Raw genomic sequence first — 14,607 nt, 5'->3', positions numbered from 1 at the left:
GATACAAAGAAGTATTATTTTTTAAGCCAAAATCAACTTAACGACATATAGAGTGGAATATATAGAGCCACGTGGCATGGGGTAACAGCCACTCTGGTCGGATTCCTGAGAGAAGTATATACAGTGAAGAAAGTATCGCGGCGCCACGTGGGAGTATTAGTCGAATTCCTAATCCAACAAGGGTTAAACAATTTAATTTAACTGGTTTTAGGATTCACTTATATTTCGTAGTCGACTTTACTTTCCTAGATAAATACCCCTCACCACTTCACTTAATTTTACGCGACACACACAAATAACTCTAATCTCTCTCTCTCTTTCTCTCTCTCTCTCTCTCTCTCTCAACTATTCTCAATTAATGGCAATGGAAGACCTACAAGAGCTTAGTCTGTGCATGTTAGCTTGTTTTGGATCCTTGAAGTCAAAGAACGTAGAAATCAACGAGTCCGTCATCAACAAGATCAAGAACGATATCAAGAAGAAGTTCAACGTAGCCTCTGATGATCAAGAACCCGATTGGTCAGTTCGGAAGATGAGATCGCCGATGAAAAGAAGGCTCAACACAGCGGTGATCTCATTCGCTTCGTTGACCATATCAGAATCGGATCAAGAATCCGATGTAGTGATCAGCGATGTAACCCTAGATGCAAAGAAACGGAAGACGAGAGTCAAGGATATTCAAAAGAAGAAGTCAAAGAAGAGAGCGAAGAAGGTTCCGGAAGAAAAAGCCGAGGAGAACAGGTTCAAGGAGGGCCCGGAGCCGCCGCCGGAGATGCCTGAGAGGATGAGGAGCGTAATCGGAATGGAGAACGAATCATTGAGGCTGATATTACAGAAGGCGATCAAGAACGCCGACATTGAAAAGAATCAGAACCGTCTGTTGATGCCAATCAATCAGCTGAACAAGTCGCTCAAGGAAGGCGAGTTTCTGAGCTCCGGCGAGACTAAGGAAGCTTCCAGAAAGGTGGGGCACAGAATCCCGGGGATGAGAGTGAAGATTCTCGATCCTCGACTCAAGGAATCGGATATCACGTTCAAGAAGTGGGACATGAATACCTCCACCAACTATATTTTCAACGGCACTTGGTCCACCCTCGTCAAAGACAACGGAATCCAGCTAGACGACGTCATTCAAGTCTGGTTCTACCGCGACGCTCACCACAATCCCTGTTTTGCCCTCGTCAACCTCACTCGTCCACTCCATTAGCTAGTACTAGTAGTTACTCTAAACATGCAAAAAAAAAAAAAAATTACACGTAAATTTTAAGGTTTAGACTGGCAGTACTTTATTAATTAGATGTTCTCTTAGTTTCAATATGCAACAATTAAATTTTTTATTTTTAGTTATATAAATAAATGATTTTCACGGACTAGTATTATACATTATTAACCACTACTGATAAATCAACATCATAGAATATTACGTGTTTCTGGTTATATCATAGTGTTTGTTCGTTGTAGACTTTTACTGAAACTCCGACTTTGATAAACCTTGAACTACATGCAATCGATCCAAACAATGTGCAAACGAACCAAACAAAAAAAAATCAACGAAGAAAAGGAAAACTACTTTGTCTTTCCACTAAGAATAATCTCTTCACAAACCATCTTTGCATTCTTCTTTCTATTACGACTCTTTCTTTTTTGGAAAACCAAGCATTATAAGAAGTAAAACTACGTCCCACTGGAAGAAGCCGTCTCATGACCTCTGATTGGCCATCTTCACTTCCTGAGAGGTTCAAAATCAGACCATGAAACCTTAACCCCTAATGTGACCAAATATTTCGAACCGATCTTCACCATCAAGCTCGGCGTGCACTGAGCTTTGGTGGGATATTGGTCAGGAAATAAAAACTATATATGCATGATAACGTACCAAACTATATAATACAAAAAAGCTTTAGGCTGATGTTGGATCTACGGAAACAAATTCAACTCAGATGATACTCTCTCACGCAGAAAAGCAAAGCAAGACATGTAGCGAAGAGATACAACCAACAACAACGGTTCCTGAACTCCAAAAATAAATTTAGATTAGTTAAAAAAAAATTATATATATATATATATATATTATTTTTAGTTATATATATAAATGATTTTCACACGGACTAGTATATACATTATTAACCAGTACTAATATATCAACATCGTAGAATATTACGTGTTTATGGTTAAATCATTGTGTTTGTCGTAGTTCTCTAACATTTCAGGGACGCCATTATTAAAAAATTAATGTCTCAAAAAGAATATGCTTGCGCGCGATATGATTATAAGACTGCGTATATGCAATTGCAAATAGACAAATCATGATGTCATTTGTTGTAACGAAGTTGGTTTGATCTGATGGAGGGAAGTTTTGCGTAGGTTTAGTGTAGGTGGAAGAAGTGTTTAATAATTTGGGCAACAGTACAAATTTAGGACATGGAAGACTAGCTACTTTATATGTGTTTATAATTTTTTAGCTTGATAGACACTCAAATAGTACATCATCCGTATTCATACAGTGGCATTAAAAAAATGAATGTTTAAGATTTTGACCTAATAAGATCACATTATAAGGGAATTACTACAAATTCTTTTAGCTATATAGTCATAATTTGACTTATAGCGTTTTGTATAATAGTCAATCTTTCGTTAATTTTCTGTAAATAACCACATCAATTTATTTACGGCACTAAAAAAAAAAAAACCCCCAAATAGATGAGAATGTTTTTGGGTATTTTTGTCTTTTTTAGTATCGTAAATAACTTGAGGTGACTAATTATAAAAAATTACAAAATGTTAGCTATCTAGTAATTCATAGACTTTCGGTGGCTTATTTGGTTAATTTTTTATTACTATAAATATAATTAAGTGCTCCATGAGACAAACAAGGGACAAATCTTTTTTTCTTTTTTGGGAGTCGCAAATTATTACCCAAAAAAATTACCTAAAAAAATTATAGTACAAAAATAATAATGAGGCTCAACAAATATATACATTACTAACTTATTTTGCTCTTAACATTTGTTTTTTGTTGTTTTTTTTATTTTATTTATTTATCAGTACCTCTTCTATTTTGAGCGGTTATATAATGAAAGACGGAAAAACAATTTCATTGGGGGCTATTGCTTGCCAGCTTCTTACTTGCTTCATATAACGGCTCGAATTGTATGAACGTGTGCATATGTCTTCCCTTCATCTCTTCTGTTTTCTTTTCCACCGTCTGACTCAAATCTCCGGTTCGAACTTGTGAGGCTCCATTAATAGATTAAAAAAACTTCTAAAAATATTACGATATTTTCACCATCGATCTTCACTGTCAAGTCAACTTGTCATCCATCTCGAGCCGTTACTTCTCTGACCAGAGACACGATACAACCAATTTTCTAGCAAATAAACCAAAATTAATACAAATAAACATAAATAAACAAAATTATATATATATATATATATATATATATATAATTATATTAATACAAATAAGCATGATTTACCAAAAATAAACACAAATATATCGATCTGATTGTGGAAGAACCTCCAAGACAGCAATCGCGGACAGGCCTGCTGAAGCTGATGCCTTTATTAGTTTTTAAATTAATAAAAGAAAAAAACATGAGAGGAAGCAATCATCTGATCAGCAGCAAAATTTGATCCCAGTCCCGATCCTCGGCGGCATAATGTGGCTTACAGCCGAGCGAACAACACGGACTACCTCCGATTCCTGCATTGGCCGATCATCGTCATATCGGCGCCGTCGTGATGGCCGTCTCAGGACGTTGACAGTGGTCAACCGCCGACGAGAGTAGCTCCGCTCGATTGCGAGTCACGCGGGTGTTCGAGCGTGCAAGGGACGTCGAAGACGCCTCGATAACCTTGGACAGCAACGGCCATGATGTCCGTCTCAGGACATTGACAGTATCATCAATCGCCGGCGAGAGCAGCTCCGGTTGACTGCGAGTCCCGCAGGAGTTCGAGCTTTTTTTCTTCATTCGATCGGATTTGTACTGTATGGAGGTGGCGATTAGAGCATATCCACTTATTGGAGGCTAGAGGCGTGTTCTTTGTTAGATTCTTCATGACAGCTCTCATTTTTTTCCCGGCAAGCGAGATGCTCTCTGTCTCTTTGAATTCAAGGATCCTTATTTTTTTTTAATAATTACGCGGACTAAGCCACTAGAAACGTGAAATTGCAATCTAGCCAACATTTCAGTTAAGTTTCAAACATAGTCACAATTGATGACATGACTTTTATTAGTCATTTAACAATTTATATATTTATCCTTTGTTTAAAAGTCGGCTAAATATCTCGCCTATTTATTCTGGTTTATTTTCGTTTATTTATTACATGCTATATGAGTTTCTTTCATCATATTTTTATTTCCTTTTTTGTAGGTCAATTAGTTGCTCTGATTTGATTTTCATTGACTTTCTCTTTAAATGCACACGAATATATCTCCTTAATTGGGGAGTACTTATGTTTTTATTTTTTATTTTGAACGTATGAAAAATATTTATAATAGACATAAAAAAATATAATTGTTACAGACCTAAAATTTGAAAAATGCTTAATTTATAAATAAAAATTAACAAAAATTTACTGACGATTCACAGGTTACTTATTTTAATCAATATTTAAATTGTTTTCTATATCATATTCATTAATAATTTTCCTTTTAAATATTCAAATTTGAATCCAAGCGTGTACCAAGACTGATGATGTTGTTGACTTTCTTATCAGTATGACTCAAACGTTGGCTACTGTATTATTTTCACTCATTTAAACCACACAAGGGTATATTTGATATTTCATAGTCGTAAATTTCAGTAAATGACTAGATTACAAAATTTACTAAACGTGAGCTAAATCTTATTAAAAATTACGTTTCAAAATGGCTATGTTGCTAGTTTGTCCCTATTTTTTCAGTGATTTAAATTTTGAATTTTAGGACCGTAAATAAAGAGATGGTTTGTGTGAGATAATAAGGAAATAAATTTCAAAGACGTAATAATTGTTCCTAAAAAAGTTGTCAACTAGTTATTATTATTTTTTTAAATGACGAAATTAAAAGGCTATAATCGGGATAATAATGTGAAAAATTGTCACGTCATCAAAAGTAGCTATTTAAACAAAAAAATTTGAAGCGGTGGCTAATTTACAATTCCAACGTTTCAAGTTGGCTACTTCATATAATTTTTCATATATATATAATTAATACATTTTTTTTTAATAATTTTCATGTAATAACATGTATCATATTTTTTTACTTTTAAATAAATGTACCCAGCTTATATGTTAATTTTTTTTAAAAGCAAGCTTCTATGTTATGCAGTTAACGATTTATCTAATATTTACTAATTGCATGAGTAAGAAAATAAAAATTTGATCATCGAAATAATTTATGGGAATTATGGTAACAGAAGAGGACCCCCTCAAAAAGTTTACGGGGTTCACTTGTTCAAACTCTGATTGATTGTGAAAACTTGAACTTCAAAGGAAGGTGTAAAACGACACAATTTATACTGTCGTTTTAGTTCTTCTTGGAGGAGAACAAGCCTCAAGAAGGCAAAGCCCTTCATCACTAGTGTTCAAAATTCTATTATTCATTCCAATATTGAAGTTCAAGTAGTTTCAACGAACCCAGTCTCTATAAGTGTTGTTCATTTTGTCTCCTTCCTAAATTCAATACGTACTCAAATTGCTCATTTCTGTTATCGACTTTTTCGTTGATTTCAAGCCACACTTCTTTGAGTACAGCATCGACCCTCAAGACACGGACTTCTCTTCAGGTGAACCGAGCTTTACAAAGAAAAAAAAACAGTAGAAATTGAGTTCGTAGTTGATTCTCCCAGATGGCTATTGCCTCTATTGGATATCCATTTGATGTGATTACCCATTGCTCGGCTGAGAAATTTGGTGGTTTATTTGGAAATGAATTTTCGCGTTCTAATTTTCCTATTCATGTGGAGATTTTACGAACTAAGTTATCCCCATCTTCTGCTTCAATCTCTTCGTCCAAGGTACTCTTTTATTTATTTATTTATTTATTTTTTATTTTTCTTTGTACTATGTGCTCGTTTCAGTGATACACTTTATACTAAGATACTAAAAACGAACATCGAGAGTACTTACTAGATAAAATGTTGTTGTTTCAAATTTACCCAGAAAAAGTTAAACAATTTGAACCACATTGGCAAACACTTTTCCTTTCTGTAACAGTAGACACTTGTAATCTATCGTTGTAAAGTTTTTATTTATTTATTTAATTATAATTTTGCAGGGACTAGCAAGTAGAATATATTCTCTACCCGAAGCCGATGATTCCTTCTCAGGGAAAGCCTCAACGCCGATACTTGATTTGATCGAAAACCCCATCAACTTAAAGAACTTGTCCCACAAAGTAAGTCACTTGTGTCCCTTTTTTTAAGACAAAGACCATAATTGCCTACTTATTAATAACTGGAAAAACTCCAAATCAAGGGAGAGCAGTACAGAGAAGAGCAAAGCTCAGACAGGCCTAAAACAACAGCCACGAAAAACTGCCGAGCCAAAAAAACATCAAATCAAAGCGAAAACCCAATCCCTCGACAATATAGAGAAAGGGAAATCATTAAAATCACATCGTCAAAAGCTTATATCTTTGGGGCCTCATTTCAGGAACTTGAACAACTGGCCAGTGAAATCCGTGGCGAGCTGTCTTACTTCTCGTCCAAGACACGGAAATCCTTCAAGGCCAGCTCGGCGGTCGCAGAGCTCGCGGTTGCGATTCACCACGTCTTTCATGCTCCGGCGGACAAGATATTGTGGGACGTCGATGAACAAGTACGAATCTTCGGTCCCGAATCATACTTGTTAGCTTAGAACTATATGGTGTATTTTTTCTTCTTCTTATAACTGTGGTGTCTGGGTTAAACTTAAACCTGACTGAATCCATGAGGCGTTTAATGGGGAATTAAACCGGGGATTAACAAGGTCCAAAGAGCCTGTGGGGGTTAGTACTATATAAATTATATCGATTTGATACATGTGTAAATTCTTTATTGCTAGACATATGCACATAAAATTCTCACGGGACGGCGACCACTTATCGAGACAGCTCAGCGAGAGGACGGTCTTTCGGGGTTTATGGCACGACCCGAGAGCGAATACGATCCGTTCGGTCCAGGGCACGGTTGCAACAGTATTTCAGCCGGGCTTGGTATTGTTCTTTCCGTTTCATTCTTGCATGATTTTGAATGATTCAAAAAGTCCGATGAGAGCTGAAATTCGTCTCGTCTTCTTCTCCCAGGGATGGCAATAGCACGGGACTTGAAAGGAAAGCGAGAACGTGTGGTTGCGGTTATTAGCAACGCGACTACTATGGCGGGCCAGGCCTACGAGGCGATGAGTAACGCCGGTTACTTGGACACTAACATGATCGTCATTTTGAACGATACCCGACACTCTTTGCACCCGAAAAACGACGACGGCTCAAAGACGTCTGTCACTGCGTTGTCGAGTACTCTGAGTAAGCTTCAATCAAGCAAGTCGTTTCGACGGTTCAGGGAAGTTGCTAAGGTATAGACATAACTGAGAAAGTCTCTGGAGTATTTTATTAGTTATTTTGCTCATAAACGGTGATTTTTTTTTTTTTTTTTCATTTGTGTTGTGTTATTAATTTTTCTCAGGTCATGACCAAGAGAATCGGTAGAGGTATGCACGAATGGGCGGCGAAAGTAGACGAGTACGCACGTGGTCTCATGGGTCCGCCGGGATCGACGCTTTTCGAGGAGCTCGGGCTTTACTACATCGGACCCGTAAATGGGCATAAAGTCGAAGACTTGATCTGCGTTCTACAAGAAGTGGCGTCTCTGGATTCAATGGGACCTGTCTTGATTCACGTGATAACCGAGGAAAATCACGATTCGGAGACCGATCCGATTCAACAAGAAGGTATGCTTGCTATTAATCATCAAAGCGATACTAGCGTTCCCCGTCAAATTCTGTTGGTTATGTTTATCTTCGCGTGCGTTTTTGCAGAATCGAGAGATCAAGATTCATTTGCCTCCGGAGTTTGTGCTCGAACATACAGCGATTGCTTTGCCGAGGCTTTGGTCGCGGAGGCGGAGAAGGACAGAGACATCGTGACCGTTCACGCGGGAATGCACATGGAATCGGCGATTCAACTCTTCCACGACAGATTTCCGGATAAGTTCTTTGACGTGGGCATGGCTGAGCAGCATGCTGTGACGTTCTCCGCTGGTCTTGCGCGCGGTGGATTGAAGCCCTTTTGCATAATTCCTTCCACTTTTCTACAAAGAGCTTATGATCAGGTTAGTCTCCCTCCAAGATCGATATTCTTATTTATTTATTTATTTTTATTGTGTTTGGAAGTCATTTAAATTTGAAAGGAAAAACAACAGAAAATACTTATATTTTCTAAAGTATTGTTTGGACATCTTTATATATTTGACGGAATAAAACTATGAAAAATAAAAATCAATAAAGAAAAATTGAAGCGTACATGTGAGAATTCACATAGGATTTTGAGAAAAATTACGTCTGAAATTGACTATTTACCTAAGATTTACCAAACGTTGGCTATTTTCCTAATGGACCCTTATTTTAATATGATGGGGGTTTGTGTAGGTGGTCCATGACGTGGACCGCCAGAAAATTGCGGTGCGGTTCGTGATCACAAGTGCAGGAGTGGTGGGACCCACGGGTCCGGCGGAGTGCGGGGCGTTCGACATAACGTTCATGTCGTGCTTGCCGAACATGGTGGTCATGGCTCCCTCCAACGAGGACGAGCTGGCAAACATGGTGGCCACCGCCGCCCGTGTTGATGACCGCCCCATCTGCTTCCGCTATCCGAGGGCCACCATTGTCGGGATGGATTACTGTTTATGCGCTGGAGTTCCCATTGAGGTCAGTCTTTTTTTTTCATGATTTTTTTGGATGCAAATCGTCCTTGAGCTATTTGGTGAGTGACGTTTTGGTCTCTGAACTTTTTTTTGGAGCAAAATGATCCTTAACCCATTGCTTTATAGCATTTTAGTCTTTTCTAAAAACATTTTTTGTGATAAAATTTAGTATCTGACAACTCAAAACATCTTCATAAAACTTAAGTAACCAGATGTTAATAAAAGAATTAATAAAACTATATTCCGACCCTAAAAGCACCAAGGAAAAGTTGAAACAATTTTGAATTTTAAGAGTAAGGTTTATAGCATTTTAATCATTTCTTAAAACATCTTTTGTGATAAAATTTAATACCTCACAACTATAAACATTAACTTAAAACATGTTCATAAAACTTAAGTTACTAATTGTTAATAAAAGAATGAATAAAATTGTATTCCGACCCTAAAACCTCTAAGGAAAAGAAAATCAATTTTTGGATTTTTAGATTAAAGTTTTTATTTTATTTTTTCATTATCGATTCTCTATTTTTGAATTGTTAACAATACTCATGTAAATTTGTATATATGTCTGATAAAGTAAGTATGAAAAGGACTAAAATACTGCAAAATCAATAGTTTGAAGACTATTTTAACCTCAAAAATTAGTTTAGGGATTACAATATCGCTCACATAATAGTTCTGAGAATTTCGGGCTAGAAAGCCTTAACCTTATATATATGTATAAAATATGTATCTTTGATAAAACATCTTAAACCGGTAACTAAATGGATAGCTCAATAGGTGGCACCTCAGCCCACACCCAATGCGAGGTCATGGGTTCAAGTCACACAATGTTCCTCTTTAAGAAAAAAGGTTGTCTTAAACGGGTGTGATGTTTTTGGGAATGGCAGATTGGGAAAGGGAAGGTTCTGGTAGAAGGCAACGATGTTGCTTTGCTCGGGTACGGCTCTATGGTGCAGAATTGCCTGCAAGCTCAGTCCCTTCTGGCGAAGCTTGGGGTCCAAGTAACAGTGGCCGATGCTAGGTTTTGCAAGCCCTTGGACGTCAGGCTTCTCCGCAGCCTCTGCGGAAACCACTCGTTCCTCATCACGGTCGAGGAAGGTTCCATCGGAGGGTTCGGGTCCCACGTGGCACAGTTCATTGCACTCGATGGCCGACTCGACGGTAGAACCAAGGTAAACAAAACATTAAAAAAGCCTTTGGAATTTCCTTTGTTTGCAATCATAACCTAGTCAAGTTTTTTTTTTTTTTTTTTTTTTTAAATAATTTTGGCAGTGGAGACCTATTGTTCTACCAGACAACTACATCGAACGCTCGACACCGACGGAACAGCTAACTCTTGCCGGGTTGACAGGTCATCATATAGCCGCGACGGCCTTGAGTCTGCTCGGTCGAACTCGCGAAGCTCTCCTCTTGATGCACTAAGTTTCTGTAAAGAAAATGAGTTTTTTATTTTTATTTTATTCGATCAGTCCTTTTGGGTATTTATTTTGTTTTTTGCGTTTTTGTACATACATTATCATAAATACACGATATTACTTTACAATAATGATTCAAATTAATGAATTTATATTCTGTGTACTTCAATTTTCAATGTATTTCTCAACTTGGAGATGACCTAAGAATGAGTTGTGTATATTCATGAACATATATTATACTTGTGGAAACTCTTACCTGTCACCCTCATTTGGTTACTCGAGTACACATTTAATTTTTTGCTGTACCAAACTAACAGCTATTCTTTAATTGCCTTTGAGGTATTGTTTCAGGTTTGGTTTAAAAGCAATTCTTTTTTGCTTTTCGAGTATTTCACTTTTTACATGAGATATTTCATATAATAAACCCCGTAATAATCTAAATATCAGTATTGGACCTGTTATTTGAAAATATTTGAAATTGAACCTTTGTCATATTTTTTAGAGTAATCAAACCGTGCTTGTCATCAGAAACTATCATAAATCATCAGAAAAATAAAAAAACTAATCTATTTAAGTCATTGGAAACCATTGAAAAATTTCTTTGAAAATTAAGGCTTAACTACTTTCAGCAATATTTTTTATCTGAAAATGGTTCAAAAGTCTTTTTTTTTTCAAATATTTTTTAAATAGCAAGTCCATTCTTGATTTTTTTTTTTTATATTAAATATAAGGTTTATATTATGAAATTTCTCTTTACATTAAGAAAATTGCACGGACTAAGTCACTTTAAACGTTGGAATTGCAATCTAGCCAACGTATGTAAGTTTCAAATGTAGCCACAATTGATGATGTTGATCTATTATTCATATAGCAAATTACGTGATTATACTTTGTTTAAAAATCGGTAGAAAATGCTAGCAAACGTTTGGGCGAAACGAAGTAGTCAATTTTTAACACACATTATACTCATTTATTTCATAATATTCTTTTTCCTAATTTGTAGTCCAATTAGTTGCTCTAAAGTGTGGATTTGATAGTCTTTGACTTTCTATTTTAATTCACACATTGGTATCTAAATCCCCTTAATTAGGGATTAGTTATGGTTTTTTTTTTTTAATGTAGCAAATACAGTTCAAAAAGGCAATTGACCCGTATTTGTTATTTCCGAATTTGTAATTTCTTGTTTTAGTTATCAAGCTTATATTCATTCGTTAAGTAATTCAAATTTTTGAACTATTGTTTTATGCGTGTTTTCTGGACGTTGGTTTATTTTGTTCATCATCATGTTAGCGAATGATTTATTTAGGTTTATTTTGTTCATTATCATGTTAACTTTTTAAAAAAATATCGAAACAGATTTTTATCATGATTTATTTTTATTTATTTTGTTCATTATTATGTCAGATTTTTCAGCTGATTCCAATCAATATTTTATTTCTTCCTTTTATTATATTTCATAATGACTTTCCTTTTAAAAACTTAAATTTTAAATAGCAAGCGTGGACTATGCAATATTTAACTGATTTAGTTTACTTTTAATTACATAATCCTGAAACGTTGGATAGTGGTTGGTTTATTTTATTTTGCTACATAAAGGTAATAGTATTACCTTTATGTATGATAATAGTCTTTAAATTTGGTCCCAATGCATACATATATTGAAATAATATATTAGCAAAATGCATGATAATAGTCTTTAAATTTGGTCCCAACGCATCGATATATTTTTTTTAGGAATTATTCGCCCAAATCTGCCCACTTAGACCAACAGCTGGCATCCTAAAACGTTGGTTACCATCCTTAATACGGTAATACCAACATTTATTATACGTTTAATTATGTAAATAACTAAATTACAAAATAAACCAAAATCAAATACATTGGACATTGATGTACGAATTACAAAAATAACCTTATCTCAAATAAAGAAGAATTTTACATCGGTGAAATTTGAATTCACACATTCACAAGAAAGTGCTATATGCGACCAAAAGCAAGTTATATGGCTCAATTTGGGACGTTAAAGGAATTGGAAATTGGGAGAGAAAAAAATTCATATTTTTTCTTTACTTGTTTCTGAAACCTCCACCACCACCATAGGTTTTTTCAGTTCTTTCTGAAATCTCCACGATAAAGTAAAATGCGAGCTTTGATTTTTAAGCATGTCCGAAGGAGCTATGTGATTGCAAAATTCATCGCCCAAGTGACTCGTCGAGCAAGGTTTTTCTTCGTCGGGAGGGTATTGTTGAAAGCTCTCCATGCGAATATCTTGACCTTGTTTAGGACATGCATGCCCGTCCCGAAGTTTAGAGTAAATATCTAGGGTTTCGTTCATAGCCCTATTAGAGTAAATCCAAACCGGACCGGACCGGAAAAACAAAAAACCGTTTTAAACCGGACCGGCGGTTTAAAAATCACCGGTCCGCTCCGGTTTACGATTTCTACGGTTTTTTGTTTTTCCGGTCCAGTTTACTCAATGCAAACGGTCTGGTCCGGTTTTTAAAAAAAAAACCGTTAAACCGGACCGGACCGGTTTATTTATAAAAAAAAAATAATAATAAATAAATTAATGTCCAATTAGCCAAATTAGACATTTGTGCATGTATTTAAAACTATATGTTTGTGTTTTGGTGGAAAATTAATGGTTTTTATTTTTTTAATTATGTAAAACGGTTCAAAACGGTCCAACGGTCCAAAACGGTCCGGTCTAAACGGTTCAAAACGGTCCAAACGGTTCAAAACGGTCCAAACGGTTCAAAACGGTCCAAACGGTTCAAAACGGTCCAAACGGTTCAAACGGTTCAAAACGGTCCGATCCGGTCTAGATGATTTAAAACGGTCCGGTCCGATTCGGTTTTTACAATTTTTTAGTCCGGTCCGGTTTGGATTTTTTTGAACCGTTTTGAACGGTCCGGTCCGGTTTTTTGGCCGGTTTTGGACCGGACCGGACCGTGCACAGGCCTAATTAGAGGTGAAATATTTCTCGACACGAGTCCTCGAAGGATGAAAAAATTCGACCCGTACTTATCCACTACTAACTTTTCAGAGAAAAGCCGAACGCTATTCTTTCTCGATCTAAGTTAGAAAAAGCCGAACGTGACTTTTTTTTGGCTTCCATAAAGAAGGATCCGTGAAAATACTTGCATTTGAGAATCTATTCGACTACAGATAAATGGTGCTTTAGAATGCACTATCTTTTTTTTTTTTTTTTTTTTTTTTTGCTAGAAGCGCTTTGTTAAATAGATTAAAATCCCTGAAATTCAAACCGCCTTGAAACGCCTTCTTATCCTTCCTGATCTTCTCCCCACCAAAATCCGCTAAATTGGATAAAAATTGATACTTTATATTTCCTTCACATTGATAATTGATATTACAAAATCAATAGCTTGATCATTCTATTAGAAAACAATAATTTAATAACTAGATACGCTAAAATGTCTTATAAAATAAGAAAGATTCCTAGCGTGATCTTTGGAAGAGAAAGCTAATGTCCAAATCTTATAAAATGTCTTATAACACATTAACACCTAATAAGACATTACTTCCACTCAGTCTCTTATCTCATACATTGACTCAGCAAGAGAAAGCTGATTTCCAAATCTTTTTTTTTTATCAACTAATTTCCAAATGTTGTTACGTTATTATATATTACGTATTATATATAACGTTTGATTCAATAGAGGATCGCCGGCTTTATTACCTCTTTCCAGATGGCCAACATAACCAATCAAATTATATATATAAATTTTAAACTCGTAATGCAAGTTTACAATTTTTTTAAACAAAAACGTCATGCAAACAAGCTTTTTTCTGCAGGGGTTTGCACTTTGAACGAAGATATTTAAATAACATCGTGCGAAGTAAAACATTATCGTACAACTCCTATAGAATCAATGGTTTAAAACACAAACGTAGTTCAAAGTATCGCTTTTTTTTTTTTTTTAAAGCAGCTTTCCACATAGGAAATAGTGTGGAATTACCACTAGGCTATCCTAAGTACCACTTCAAAGTATCGCTTTTTAGAATCAGTATATCTTTTTAGGAACCGTTATGCGAAGTACTTCGTATGACAAACTAACTATAATACTAGTGAGTGCAATTTATTTAGGTTATCAATAAACTTAGGTTATATTTGGAACCAAAATTTTTTGATGAAAAATGAAAATTTAGAAGAAAAAAAAAATGTGAGGGTCAATCAAAATGCTATATTATGTTTGGAAGTAGAGAAAATATTGAGGACAAGAGAATGAAATCCTAGATTGAAATCCAGAAGAAATCTCCCACATTTGAGAATTTACGTGAATTT

At 35.6% G+C, this 14,607-nt stretch overlaps 1 protein-coding gene across 2 annotated transcripts; it reads left to right on the top strand.

Moving 5' to 3' along the window:
* The first annotated feature begins 5,572 nt into the window (after positions 1-5,572).
* DXPS3 (1-deoxy-D-xylulose 5-phosphate synthase 3) lies at positions 5,573-10,464 on the top strand. 2 transcript variants are annotated; one of them, XM_089618989.1, is made up of 10 exons: positions 5,573-6,000; positions 6,261-6,380; positions 6,638-6,802; positions 7,028-7,178; positions 7,269-7,537; positions 7,648-7,912; positions 8,000-8,292; positions 8,609-8,887; positions 9,774-10,058; positions 10,159-10,464. In XM_089618989.1, the coding sequence occupies exons 1-10, from the start codon at positions 5,833-5,835 to the stop codon at positions 10,306-10,308; spliced, it is 2,145 nt and encodes a 714-aa protein (XP_089475115.1). In that variant the 5' UTR covers positions 5,573-5,832; the 3' UTR covers positions 10,309-10,464. The 2 variants fall into 2 exon arrangements, with proteins under 2 accessions (XP_089475115.1, XP_089475114.1); XM_089618988.1 differs by having other exon boundaries at positions 7,648-8,292.
* Positions 10,465-14,607: the final 4,143 nt, after the last annotated feature.

This window comes from Urtica dioica, chromosome 7 (genome assembly GCF_054948205.1).
Source record: "Urtica dioica subsp. dioica isolate 48M chromosome 7, U.dioica_male_clone48M_v1_H2, whole genome shotgun sequence".
Taxonomy (NCBI): Eukaryota; Viridiplantae; Streptophyta; class Magnoliopsida; order Rosales; family Urticaceae; genus Urtica; species Urtica dioica.
This window is presented reverse-complemented; position numbering and strand designations above follow the sequence as displayed.